At 44.7% G+C, this 14520-nt stretch overlaps 1 protein-coding gene across 4 annotated transcripts in view; it reads right to left on the bottom strand.

The window, feature by feature from the left end:
- Positions 1-3405: 3405 nt before the first annotated feature.
- Positions 3406-14520, bottom strand: part of CHEK2 (checkpoint kinase 2) — a 52103-nt gene continuing 40988 nt past the window's right edge. For 2 of the 4 annotated variants that reach the window (XM_023190713.1, XM_023190710.1), the window contains 6 exons: positions 12925-13011; positions 11401-11564; positions 10817-10932; positions 9719-9804; positions 4810-4878; positions 3406-3648 (listed from right to left, as the gene is read on the bottom strand). In XM_023190713.1, the coding sequence (XP_023046481.1) occupies positions 3559-3648; positions 4810-4878; positions 9719-9804; positions 10817-10932; positions 11401-11564; positions 12925-13011 (612 nt within the window). In that variant the 3' untranslated portion in view covers positions 3406-3558. The remainder of the gene's footprint in view (positions 3649-4809; positions 4879-9718; positions 9805-10816; positions 10933-11400; positions 11565-12924; positions 13012-14520) is intronic. The other 2 variants (XM_023190711.1, XM_023190712.1) reach the window with 2 other exon arrangements.

The following is a 14520-nucleotide window of genomic DNA, read 5'->3' on the forward strand; positions in this document are numbered from 1 at the left end:
ATTACCACAAACTGATCGGCTTACAACAACACAGACTTAATATCTTATTGTTCTACAGGTCAGAAGCCTCAAATCAGTTTCACCTGACTAAAGTCAAGTTGTAAAGGACTAATTCCTTCAGCAGGTTCTGAAGGGAAAACCCATTTTCTTGCCTTTTCCGTTTTTAGTGGTTACCTATAACCCTTGGATTGTGGCCCTTTCCTCCATTTTTAAAGCATACCAGTCCAATCTCTGCACAGTGCTATGGTTTGAATGTGACCCCCCAGAGTTCATGTGTTGGAAATTTGATCTCCAATGCAACAGCGTTGAGAGATGGGACCTTTAAGAGGTAATTAGGTCATGAAAGATCTGCCCTCATTAATGGAGTAATGGTGTTATCTCAGCAGAGGGTTAATTATCATGGAGGTGGGTTCCTAATAAAAGGATGAGTTCAACCCCCTTTCTCTCTTGATGTGATGCCTTCCATCATGGGATGACACAGCAAGAAGACCCTCACCAGAAGCGGGCCCCTCGATCTTGACCTTTCCAGCCTCCAGAACTGTAAGAAATAAACCTGTTCTTTATAACTCACCCTGTCTCAGATATTGCAAAGCAATACAAAAAAGACTAAGACACTCAGTCATCATCACATTGCCATCTCCCCTGACTGCTGAGTCCCTCTTAAAAGAGCACTATGGGCCAGACGTGGTGGCTCATGCCTGTAATCCCAGCATTTTGGGAGGCCGAGGCGGGCAGATCACAAGGTCAGGAGTTAGAGACCAGCCTGGCCAACATGGTGAAACCCCATCTCTACTAAAAATACAAAAATTAGCTGGGCATGGTGGCAAGCGCCTATAATCCCAGCTACTCGGGAGGCTGAGGCAGGAGAATCACTTGAACCTTGGGAGGTGGAGGTTGCAGTGAGCCGAGATTGCACCATTGCACTCCAGTCTGGGCAACAAGAGCAAAAAACTCCATCTCAAAAAAAAAGAAAACAAAAACAAAAACAAAACACTGTGATGGGACACTGGACCCACAGGCAACATAGGATAAGCTCCAATCTCAAGATGCTTAATCACATCTGCAAAGTCCGTTTTGTCATGGAAAGGAACATATTCTTGGATTAAGATGAGGACACTTTGGAGGGGCCATTATTCAGTCTACCATGGAAGATACTATGAGAGGGAGTTAATATAAAATGCTCTAGAAACAGAGAAGGATGGCAGGGCGTGGTGGCTCACGTCTGTGTCCAGCACTTTGGGAGGGAGGCGGGCAGATTGCCTGAGCTCAGGAGTTCAAGACCAGTCTGGCCAACATGGTAAAACCTCATCTCTACTAAAAATACAAAAATTAGCTGGGCATGGTGGCGGGCACCTGTAATCCCAGCTACTTGGGAGGCTGAGGCAGGAAAATCGCTTGAACCCAGGAGGCGGAGGTTGCAATGAGCCGAGATCGTACCATTGCACTCCAGCCTGGGCAACAAGCGTGAGACTTCATCTCAAAAAAAAGAAAAAAAAAAGAAAGAAGGAAAAGAAAAAAGAAAAGAAAAGAAACAGAGAAAAGCCAGCTACCTCTGCATGAGTGGGATAAATGTCCCAGGAAACCACAGCCTCCACATTAAATATTCAAATGAGCTAAAACCTGTCTACTTGGCAATCTCAGCCTCATTCCTTTAAACATGCAAACCACCTAAATTCCCAAACCCCCTACACCAGGCCAGCCAAGTCTCAGAATGCTTAAATACCCTTTAATGGAAATTTCCAACCACCACCCCCATTTCCTAAGGAAATGGCTGTGTGCCCTTGACCCTGCCCTGACTGAATCGCCAGTGGCATTTGAACCATGGCACTCAATTCATGGCATGACCAGTAAGCTACAAAGTGTCCTAGCATCAACCAAGCAAAGTTATAAAAGCAGATTCAGTGGACAATAAGGAACATTAGTTTTAGAGTCAAGAAGACCTGGGTTGGGTCCCAGCTCTGCTATTTACCAGCTGTGTGACACTGGAAAAGTTACCTTCCTCCTCTAACTTTGGTTTCCTCACCTGTGACATGACAGTGGCTGGAGGACCTCACTCATAGAATCACTGTGAGGACAAAAGCAGCCAAGGGTAAGTCTTTGCACAGGGCCTCCCTGGTCACTGTTGGGTCAAGATGACATAACCACATGCCTTATCTCCACTTCCAAAACCCAAACAGCTCTCAAAAACAAGTCATTGTAGCTCCTTTGGAAGAAAAGACTGATAAGAACCAATATGCAACTACCTATAATCTTTCTCTATCCCTCTTACTGTGAATATTTGCTGTGGAAATATTAACATGTTTGGTCTCCACTGGGGTAGGACTCCACATGTGTAGGACTCCACTGGGGTGCTACACATACACATGGTAGATATGCCTTATCATCTTCCTAAAATTGGATCATTAAATTTCACAACTTATCTAGCCCAAAGGTTTCAGAGACTGTAGACTTGTATCTTTATGAGGGCGAGGATGAGAATATAAACTGGCCTGTTACTATGCACCAAGGTACCTGCTGTTCTCATGAAGATGTTGGCAGCCAGTCCACCAGTCTCTACAAACTCCACCCCCAACCTCATTATGTTCCTTTCCCTGGAACTTTCCAAGGGGTCCTTAGAATTTGTATTCGGCTCTCACAGGCTGAGACCAGGGTGACATCCTGGGAAACCTGCCTAGTGATAACCAAGGTGTAGTTCCAGATGAAAGGCACACAACAACTTTAAATATAAAAAAGCCGGCCGGGCGCGGTGGCTCAAGCCTGTAATCCCAGCACTTTGGGAGGCCGAGACGGGCGGATCACGAGGTCAGGAGATCCAGACCATCCTGGCTAACACGGTGAAACCCCGTCTCTAGTAAAAAATACAAAAAAAAAAACTAGCTGGGCAAGGTGGCGGGCGCCTGTAGTCCCAGCTACTTGGGAGGCTGAGGCAGGAGAATGGCGTAAACTCGTGAGGCGGAGCTTGCAGTGAGCTGAGATCTGGCCACTGCACTCCAGCCTGGGCGACAGAGCGAGACTCAATCTCAAAAAAAAAAAAAAAAAAAAAAAAAAAAAAAAACCATTCAGGCTAGGCGCAATGGCTCACACATGTAATCCCAGCACTTTAAGAGACCAAGGCAGGCAGATCACCTGAGGTCCGGAGTTCAAGACCAGGCTGGCCAACATGGCAAAACCTTGTCTCTACAAAAAATATAGAAATTAGCTGGGCATGGTGGTGCATACCTGTAATCCCAGCTACTCGGGAGGCTGAGGCACAAGAATCGCTTGAACCTGGGAAGCAGAGGTTGCAGTGAGCCAAGCTTGTACCACTGCACTTCAGGCTAGGCAACAGAGTGAGACTCTATCTCAAATAAATAAATAATAAAGCCATTCAACTAAAGAACCGATTATCAAGCAGAAGCACAAAGCCCAGGTTCCATCAGGTTTTTATTTGTACATCAGTGACTGTGAAAAAGCAATTATTCCCATAATTAAAATACAAATTATAAAAAACGGACTTAAAGAAAAGAAAGATGACAGAGTGAAAGAAGGTACATTTCTTTCATGTTCAAACCACGGAGTTCACAATACAGCAGCACACACAGCCAGGCGCTTTGTGGTCTCGGCACCCTCAGCTTCCCCCTCATGGGGCCGCTTTCGACTAGTAGAAGGCTGAAAATAAAGGAAAATGGAGAAATGTTCACAAGAAAATCACTGGCTTCTTTAAGATTATCAAAGTTCCCCAATACACTTCCAGTAAAGTGGGGGCATTTGATGTGAAATTCTAGTACCAAAATTTACTGGTTGTCATCATTGACAACTGAGTCCTCACCACAGCCCGGAACTCAGATATGCTTATCTAATAGATATTTCTCTCCCTTATGGTTTCTGACCTCTGAATGATGTATACTGAAAGCAAGTAGCATAACCAACTTCCTCTTGATTATCTTCTTCTAAATATCAAGTTTAAAAGGACTATAATTCCTCTCAGTTCAGTTGAAGCCCCAGGTCTTGCTATTTTGCAGGAAGATAATCTTTGTGCCTTAGTTGTTTTCCCATATATAAAATTGTGAGGAAGGCTGGGTGCGGTGACTCATGCCTATAATCCCAGCACTTTGGGAGGCCAAGATGGGCAGATCGCTTCAGATCAAAAGTTAGAGACAAGCCTGACCAACATGGCAAAACCCCTTCTCACCTAAAAATACAAAAATTAGCTGGGTGCAGTGGCAGGCACCTGTAGTCCCAGCTACTCGGGAGACTGAGGCAGGAGAATTGCTTGAACCCAGGAGGCAGAGGTTGCAGTGAGCTGAGATTACACCACTGCACTCCAGCCTGAGTGACAGACCAAGACTCTGTCTCAAGAAAAAAAAAAAAACTGGGGACAGGAAATAGTGGGAAAAAGGAGAGCTACCACTCAACAACAACAACAACAAAAAAGCAGGACTGGAATTAACTTATACTTACAAAGAACTTTAAAGAATAAAATTATAATCAAGGAATCAACTACTGATCCAAATTTTAATTTTTCCAACAAATTTATATTTGAGCCTCTAATAGACTCAAAACTGCCTTGCAGGTGACCTTTTGGATGACAATCCCTGGCTGTGTTTATCTGTCTATTACGTGTTAGATATTAAACGTATCCTGCACTTTTAAATCTAAGGGTGCTGGAGTGGATCAAGTTAAAACAGAGTTTTTACTACATTATAACTGAAACAATGTTAAGCAATTGCTACTCAGGAAAATCTTCAGACACATCATCTTTGCTTATCAGCTCCTTAAGCCCAGACTACATTTAGTGATCATCAGGAATACAAATGCCTGGGCTAGAACCTGAGGTAGAGCTGTGGATTCATTTTCCTCAGACAGCAGATCTTGAAACTTTCTCTTCATGTCTTCATCCTGTGAGGGAATTAGAAACATAAGTAGCTGTGTCTGAAGGATAGAAAGCTCCTAGAAGGACAGGGCTAGCATGCCCCTGGAAAGAGGGAGGAAAAGATGTCCATCCAAGAATCATCCCCTTGATGAAGATCCCACAGCTAAGGCATTATGTGTTGCCCCCCTCTACCTTCCCAGAGGAGTCTAATTAGCAGTCAATGCTCCATCAATCCTGGCTGACTCACATCCACATGCCTAAAAGCTCTCAGTGGGTCAATCACAGCCTCCAGCAGTCAAGAGTTTCTAAATTAGTATCCCAGATCCTGAGAAAGATGGCCAGAGGCTGGGCTTGACTCCATGCAGCTCCTCAAATCCTTCCAGGACCACCCTCCACCTGCTGCCCCTGCCATGAATGAGGCCAGTTACCCAGGCTATCCTAACAACCAGTCCAGCACCCTAGGAAAATTCACCCAGCAGATGCCATACAAATTGTCAGAAGTACTTGAGCCCACAATATCCCAGAGCTCAGGTCTAATGAGAAAGGGAGACAATAAACAGAACAAAGCATTACAGGTGTTTCATGCTGCAGGAGCGGGAGATGAGGAGGGCACAGACAGTGTGTATAAAAGTAGCTCCCACCTCTCTGGATGCTCACTTCTGCAGGGTTCAAGGATTTGCATTAGGAAACCCTGAGAGGTGGTCTGGTGCAGCCTCCTCATCTTCAGCAAGGTGAAAGGAACATCTATAACTAGGAATGTGGCCTTTGAGTGCTGGCCAGAAGCCCAGTTCAGCCACTCACAGGTGGCATGCGCAGAATACAGACCCAGAGTTATCTGATTCCAATGCTTCATGTACTTTCCCACCCAACTCCAGCCCCACTTGGCTCCCACTGAGCCAAGCGTACCACAGTGGGCAAAGGGAGAGGATACAGTAAAGTCCTCCACCATTTGGCAATTTGATGGATATGGAAATTTTACAACACTAGGTTGGGCATGGTGGGTCATGCCTATAATGCCAGCACTTTGGGAGGCCAAGGTGGGAGAACTGCTTGAGGCCAGGAATTTGAGACCAGCCTGGGCAACATAGTGGGACTGTGTCACTACAAAAAAATTTTAAAATTAGGCCGGGCATGGAGGCTCCCACCTGTAATTACAGCACTTAGGGAAGCCAAGGCAGGTGGATCACCTGAGGTCAGAAGTTTGAGATCAGTCTTGCTAACATGGTGAAACCCCGTCTCTACTAAAAATACAAAATTAGCCAGGCATGGTGGTGCACGCCTGTAATCCCAGCTACTCAGGAGGCTGAGGCAGAAGAATGGCTTGAACTCGAGAGGCAGAGGTTGCAGTAAGCGGGGATCACACCACTGCACTCCAGCCTGGGTGACAGAGTACGACTCTGTCTCACAAAAAAAAAAAAAAAAAAATTTAAAAATTAGCCAGACATGGTGGCATACACCTGTAGTCTCAGCTACTTGGGAGACTAGGGCAGGAGGATCACTTGAGCCTGAAAGTCATGGTGCAGTGATCATGCCACTGCACTCCAGCCTAGGTGAGAGAGCAAGACCCTGAGGAAGGAAGAAAGGAAAGAAGCAAGGAAGGAAAAAAGGGAGCAGGGGAAGAAAGAGGGGAGGGGAAGGGAGGGGAGGGGAGGGGAAGGGAGGGGAGGGGAAGAAAGGGGAAGGGAGGGGAGGGAAGGGGAAGGGAGGGGAGGGAAGGGGAAGGGGAAGGAAGGAGGAAGAAAGAAAGAAGGAAAGAAGGACCAGGCACAGTGGCTCACGCCTGTAATCCCAGCACTTTGGGAGGCTGAGGCAGGGCAGATCACTTGAGGTCACTCTGTTTTGAGTTTCTCAGTGTAGCTCCCCATTGCCATATGACAGCAGCAAGCTCATCTGGATTCCACTCCACACCCTCTCATGGCCTTACTTAGGATCTTAGTTATCTTGCAGTATCACTCTCAAAAGTCCATCTCTTAGCAGCCCTTCAGTGAAGCCAAACAGAGCGGTCACAAGCCTAATTGGGCCTGTATTTAAAACAAGTAAACAGGCCAGGTGCAGTGGCTCATGCCTGTAATCCCAGCACTTTGGGAAGCCAAGGTGGGCGGATCACAAGGTCAGGAGTTTGAGAGCAGCCTGACTAACATGGTGAAACCCCGTCTCTACTAAAAATACAAAAATGAGCTGTAATCCCAGCCACTTGGGAGGCTGATGCAAGAGAATCACTTGAACCTAGAGGCAGAGGTTCCAGTGAGCTGAGATCGTGTCATTTCACTCCAGCCTATTAGATAAAAGTGAGACTCCATCTCAGAAAACGAAATAAATAAATAAATATTGATTTTCTTCATTATGTCTACAATTATTCCCAAATATTAAATTAGCCAGGAACAGTGGCTCATGCCTATTATCCAAGCACTTTGTGAGGCTGAGGCGGGAGCATCCCTTAAGGCCAGGAGGTCGAGGCTGCAGTGAGCTATAATTGCACCAGTGCACTCCAGTTTAGGCAATAGAGGAAGACCTTGTCTCCAACAATAAATAAAATAAAGATTAAATTATAATATCCCTTAAAAGCAAACAGAAGAACTCCTCTATTTCAGGCAGTAAATACGAGGCAGAGAGTAGATATAAGGGATGCTCCCAAAACTGGGCACTCTGTTAATGACAAAACAGAGACCAGAATCCACATTCCCAACACTCAGTCCAGCGCCAGACCCACAAAACCATTTGGTTTTTTTTGAAAACACTGAATTTTCCCAAAATAAAACCCAAACTATCACTAACAGATGTTTTAGATGGTCAGTCTTCATCTTTGTCTTCATTCAATGCTCATTCCTCCTTTTACTGCAAAAACAAAAGGTAGATAAAAGAGTGTTCCAGGGAGACCCTGCAACAGAGTTGAACTTCACCTTCTCCTTGGTTGTTAATAAGTTTTCTTTGAGGCAAAGAAGTACAAGAAAAATAGGCTATGCTTGCTCGTAAATTTCAGGCAGATGCAAATCCTGTTCCCAGGCTCAACTGGCCAGCTCTATTTTTTTGTTAGAGATGAACACAGCTCCTGTACCTCTACATTTAGATCCAAGAGTTTCCCTATTAGGACACATGAAAAGAGCCAAAAGACATGTTTCTCTTTTTCATCAAACTTAAAATCCCCACATGCAAAGGCACCCTTTGTTTCCAAACCCCTTTCCTCCAGGGTCCTGCTGTTTCAAATCTGTGTGGTCTATTAAATGCTAAATCATCTGACAGATTTCTTCTGGGGAGACTGTAGTTTCCAGGGCAACATCCAAAACACATATATCTGTCTTTTTTTTTTTTTTTTTTTTTTTTTAAGGATTTGTTGTTCTCAACCTGAGCTGGCCTGAGCAAAACTGTTAGGTGTAGAGGATTGGAACAGAGAATGGGGACAGTCTTCCCAGAGTCCCAGAACTATGGGGCTGAGGCTGGATTGCCCAAGGAGTTCCTGGACCAGTAATCCCCAGAGAAACAGCATGTAGCTCAAGTAACAGCCTCTAGAGCTCAAGCTACCTGGTTCTGTCCCCTATCTCCACAGAAAACAGATTGATACGGTTTGGTTTTGTGTCCCTATCCAAATCTCATCTCAAATTGTAATTCCCAGGTGTTGAGAGAGAGGGACCTGTTGAGAGGAGACTGGCACATGGGGGCGGTTTCCCCAGGCTACTCTCGTGATAGTGAGTGAGTTCTCACAAGATCTGACAGTTTCATAAGAGGCTCTTCGCCCTTCACTTCCTTCACACACTCTGTCCCCTGCTGCCATTAAGACATGCCTTCTTCCTCTTCCACCATGATTGTAAGTTTCCTGAGGCCTCCCCAGCCACATTGAACTATGAGTCAATCAAACATCTTTTCTTTATAAATTACCCAGTCTCGGGCAGCTCTTTATAGCAGTATGAGAGCAGACTAATACACAGACCAAAAGAAAATTAATAGAAAGGGGCATGGCTGTGCTGAATGGAACTGCTCATAACAGAAGACCAGACATCTATCAGAAAAACCTGCCCAATGCCATAGCTAATTCCAAAACTAAAGATTAACCCAGCAAAGCCACAACGTACTTCCAACTCTTGGCAGTTCCAAATGAGGTCAGCATTTAATAATGGCAGCCCCAACCCCTAGCAGGAACACAGCAGTAATACAGATGAAAGGTGCAGGTGATAGCCTTCACTAAGGACACGTTTACTCACCTGAATGAACAAGCAGTAGGACCCTTTGTAACTAGTCACTTGGGCTTCAGAAACAGCTGGATTCTCCCTAGGGAGGCTGCCCTCCTCCCCTCCCGCAACTTCCCTGATTTATGGTTGAAGATGGCTGGAATGCACCCCACCTATGAGGAGCGGTGGACATGGCTGGGGGTAGAGCCAGAACAAGCCCTCAAAGGAACACAGGGCAAACTGGAGACTCGGGGCAGTCAAGTGGAACCAGAAGAGGACAGAAAGTGAGCTTGTACATCCAACAGCCATGAGTAACATCAAAAAAGTTCTAGCCTGGCCAACATGGTGAAACCCCATCTCTACAAAAAATACAAAAATTAGCTGGGCATGGTGGTATGCACCTGTAGTCCCAGCTACTCGGGAGGCTGAGGCAGAAGAATCGCTTGAACCCAGGGGACGGATGTTGCAGTGAGCTGAGATCGCGCCACTGCACTCTAGCCTGGGTGACAGAACGAGAACCTGTCTCAAAAAAAAAAAAAAAAAACAGGTTGTAACCCATCCTCTAAGATATCCCCCATATATCTAAAACAATTAGATTAAGCAGACTCAACAAAGTAAACATGTTTCTGTCCTCTGCCTCATGTCTCTCAGGCAGCAGAGCTTCCCATGTATTTTATGCTAGCAGGCACTATCCCACACCCACCTGAAGCCACGGGTGTCTTAAGGCTTCTTCTGTCGTAAAACGTGCCTTGGGATCCACTACCAACAACTTCTTGACAAGGTCCAGAGCTAAAGCAACAATTGGGCAAATCACAGTGAAAAGGATAAATATATTAAATCGTAATAGTATGCCAGAATTAACAGGCCACCATCCAGAAAGAGCAGAGAGGGTCTGAGATCATCACAGAGTCAGCAGACAGGGCCCCCTAATTTTCCTCACTCTCTGTATTCAGAGTACTATGAGAAGACCAGGAATGATAATGACACTCCCTCTCTTCTGCTGCTGGGACGTCAGTCACGACCTCTTCGCTGCCTGTTGCCTCTCTTGTTGTCTGTTGACTCAAGGTCAAACTAATTAAAGCTAAACTTCCACCCAATTCTAAGATACTTGGGATACATAGCAAACTCTCCCTGACATCTACAGATGGATGGGTGAGAGTTACTCAGCCAGGGAGAGGCTTCCTGGAACTGCAGACTTGTCAGAAATAAAACTTGACTACTCCAGCAAGCAACATATGCACGCTGGCTTGTATATTACAACACTATTATTCCTTAAATATTCTGACATTTAACACAATTGCCTATGTTATATTATTTGACATTTAATTTTCTACTTTCTCTTTGGGGAACTAAAGTTGACAGGATAAATTATAAAATACAAGGTAACTAATGACATCTAGTTTTTACATGCTTGCTTACTCAAAGGAAACCCTGTAACTAAAAAGTTACAAGTGCACTTTTTTGGGCACTAAAATAGGTACCAGGCACTTGTGTACATTATACTTAACCCTTACAAAAACCTTTTAAGGTAGGGATTATTGAGGGTCCCTTTACACAGAAAGAAATTGGAGACAGAGGTTAAATTACTTGCCTAAGGCCACACAGCTAAGTAGTAGCAGACCCGGGACCTGAGTGCACACGCTTAATAATTTCCAGTGCCTCTCAAATGGTGTGAAACAAACAACAGAAAATAAGAACAGAATTGACAGGAGAAAACACCATGGACTTTGGAAAGAAACTCCCACCACAGCACATACACATTTTAGCATACCACAAATTCTTAACCCTTTCGTATTCATACCCTTCTCTGAGACCTCTGCCCAGACTTCAGGAATGAAGTTGTATTTTCCACTGGTGATCTGATCCTTCAGCGACACTTGAGTCCTATGCTCAGAGAAAGGTGGATACCCACTAAGGCTTAATATTGGTAGAGAGAGAAAGGAAAAGAAATCAAGTGGCATTCTCAGTGGCATTCAGATATGAAGATTTCTTTCTCAGCATAATGAAAAGTCAAGATTTTTCTTTAAATCAATAGTCAAAAAGTGAGCTAGGCTGGGCACAATGGCTCATGCTTGTAATCCCAGCACTTTGGGAGGCTGAGGCAGGAGGATCACTTGAGCCCAGGAGTTCGAGACCAGCCTGGGCAACATGGCAAAACCCCATCACTACAAAAAATAGAAAAATTAACTGGGCATGGTGGTGTGCACCTGTAGTCCCAGCTACTCAGGAGGCTGAGGTGGGAGGATCACTTGACCCAGGAGGCAGAGGCTACAGTTGGCCAAGATCAAGCCACTGCATGCTAGCCTGGACAACACAGCAAGACACATTTGTGACTTCATTTAATCACCTCCTACTAGAGTGTGAAGCAGTGAAAATGTTTCTTACCAGATAAAAAGAATAACTCCTAAACTCCAGCAGTCCACAGCACGGTTATATCCAGCAGTCCCAACAGAAACAAGAACTTCAGGAGCCAAGTAGGTAGGGGTTCCACATAAGGTTCTCATGAGAGAGGTCTCCCCCAAAATTTTGGAGTGCCCAAAATCAGTAATCTAAAATTCAGTACAAAAGGGGATAATGTTGAACTATGTCATAAATAAAAAGATTAACATAGTCTGCCAGTCCAAGAAGACATGTAGGCTAGATCAGTTTCTATTGTACAATTCACACCTGCCATTAATCTGGAATCTACAGATTATGTCTTTGCAAGTTAAGACATTTAATTTTGCTTAAATTAAAATTCCTGGCCGGGCGCGGTGGCTCACGCCTGTAATCTCAGCACTTTGGGAGGCCAAGACGGGCGGATCACAAGGTCGGGAGATCAAGACCATCCTGGCTAACAAGGTGAAACCCCGTCTCTACTAAAAAATACAAAAAACTAGCTGGGCGAGGTGGTGGGCGCCTGTAGTCCCAGCTACTCGGGAGGCTGAGGCAGGAGAACAGCGTGAACCCGGGAGCGGAGCTTGCACTGAGCTGAGGTCTGGCCACTGCACTCCAGCCTGGGCCACAGAGCGAGACTCCATCTCAAAAAAAAAAAAAAAAAAAAAAAAAATTCCTGAGCCTAGGAATATCAACACTCAGGCTTTCCAACTTAACCTATGTCCTCTGTAATCTTACAAAAAGCTTATTGCCATTATCACAGACACTTCAGGATTCTAATTAGTTCTACGTGGTTCTTAGGCCCCAGTGTCTCAAACTTGGCTGCACTATGGAATACCTGGGGAGCTTGGAAACACATGCTTATAACTGAGTGCCACTCTCAGCTTCTGAGGTAAAGCCTGGATGTCATAAATCCTAACAAGAGATTCTAAAGTGATGCCAGGCTTGAGAAACACAGAAAGGCAGGGCACGTGATTACTCATTCATTCATTCATTCATTCATTCACCTATTCTGAGATGATGTCTCACCCTTTTGCACAGGCTGGAGGGCAGTGGTGCGATCTTAGCTCACTGTAACCTCTGCCTCCCGGGTTCAAGTGATTCTCATGTCTCAGCCTCCCAAGTAGCTGAGATTACAGGCACCCACTACCATGCCCAGCTAAATTTTTGTATTTTTAGTAGAGATGGGGTTTTGCCATGTTGGCCAGGCTGGTCTCAAACTCCTGACCTCAGGTGATCTGCCTGCCTCAGCCTCCCAAAGTGCTGGGATTACAGGTGTGAGCCACCATGCCCAGCCCACTCGTCCATTTAGACCCCTCCTCTCTCTCTCTCAGCACAAAGGTCACTTGTACACAACAGAGCTCAATAAATGCTCATTCGAATCTGGATAAGAGCAATGTCACCTGATCTCTAAAATAATTGGTAAGAGGTCAGATTCTCAACCTTTTAACACTCCCACTTTTTATTTGAGGAATTAAAAGTTTCTGAACAAGAATCTACAGGAATAGCCACATACAGAATGCCAATTCTTACCTTTATAAGACAGTCCTCTTCTTGAGATGACAGTAAAACATTCTCTGGCTTTAAGTCACGGTGTATAATACCATTTTCATGAAGGTACTACACAGAAAGGCAGGCATGACCCTCAGATTCATGCAGTAGGTAAGTAGAATCAAAGTTACCAACACACACATCTCACAGCTGGGTGAAACCGTAAGCCATGATACACACAATCATATTGTCCAAAATCATAGAAAACTGTTGGGGTAAAGTTTACAAATTTGTTTGAGATCTTTAAAAAGCAGGGAAATGAAAAAAGGAACTTAGAACAATCAACCTTTGATTTCACTTTAAGATAATAAACAACCCTTCACATGGCAGAAATGTAAGGTGTCAATTTCAATACAAATACAAATGGGTAATAGAAAATGTTTTGAGAACATACCAAATAAACACAAAAATTCAACCAAAATGATATATTTGGTTATTGCAGTCCTGGGAATATTTTTAAAGGGAATCTATACAAATATATATTTGTAAATTATCTATTTATGTGAGTTAACCTATTCCTCAATGCAAAGACTTTGTCTTTGAAAACTCTATTGTCTGAAATAGCATATAAAAATGAACAAACACCAACACACTATGCCACATTTCTTTTCTTTTCTCTTTTTTTTTCTTTTCTTGAAACAAGGTCTCACTCTGTCCCCCAGGCTGAAGTGCAGTGGTACCATCTTAGCTCACTATAGTCTCAACCTCCTCAACTCAAGTGATCCTCCCACCTCAGCCTCATGAGTAGCTAGGACCATAGGCACAACGCATGCCACTTCGACCAGCTAATTTATTTATTTTTTTGTAGAGACGGGGTCTCACAATGTTGCCCAAGTTGGTCTGGAACTCTTGGGCTCAAGTGACCTTCCCACCTCAGCCTCCCAAAGTGCTGGGATTACAGGCATCAGCCACCATGCCTGGCCATGTTTCTTTAGGAAACAAAATTTTCACATATCCACAAACTGTACTCAATTCATGTTAATATTCTTGGTTACTCAATATAAATAAATGGAATAAACCAATAATGGAGCAATACACTGAGTAGGTGACAGCCACCATTAAAAAGGCTTGCGTTGTACCCCATAACATGTACACCTACTATGTGCCCACAAAAATTAAAATTAAAATTTTTTTTTTTTTTTTTGAGACAGAGTCTTGCTCTGTCGCCCAGGCTGGAGTGCAGTGGCCGGATCTCAGCTCACTGCAAGCTCCGCCTCCCGGGTTTTATGCCATTCTCCTGCCTCAGCCTCCTGAGCAGCTGGGACTACAGGCGCCCGCCACCTCGCCCGGCTAGTTTTTTGTATTTTTTTTTTTTTTTAGTAGAGACGGGGTTTCACCGTGTTCGCCAGGATGGCCTCGATCTCCTGACCTTGTGATCCACCCGTCTCGGCCTCCCAAAGTGCTGGGATTACAGGCTTGAGCCACCGTGCCCGGCCCTAAATTTTTTTTTAAAAGGCTTGTGGGTGGGCACGGTGGCTCACGCCTGTAATCCCAGCACTTGGGGAGGCCGAGGTAGGTGGATCACCTGAGGTCGGAAGTTCAAGACCAGCCTGATCAACATGGAGAAACCCAGTCTCT

Source organism: Piliocolobus tephrosceles, chromosome 19 (genome assembly GCF_002776525.5).
Source record: "Piliocolobus tephrosceles isolate RC106 chromosome 19, ASM277652v3, whole genome shotgun sequence".
NCBI classification, from domain to species: Eukaryota; Metazoa; Chordata; class Mammalia; order Primates; family Cercopithecidae; genus Piliocolobus; species Piliocolobus tephrosceles.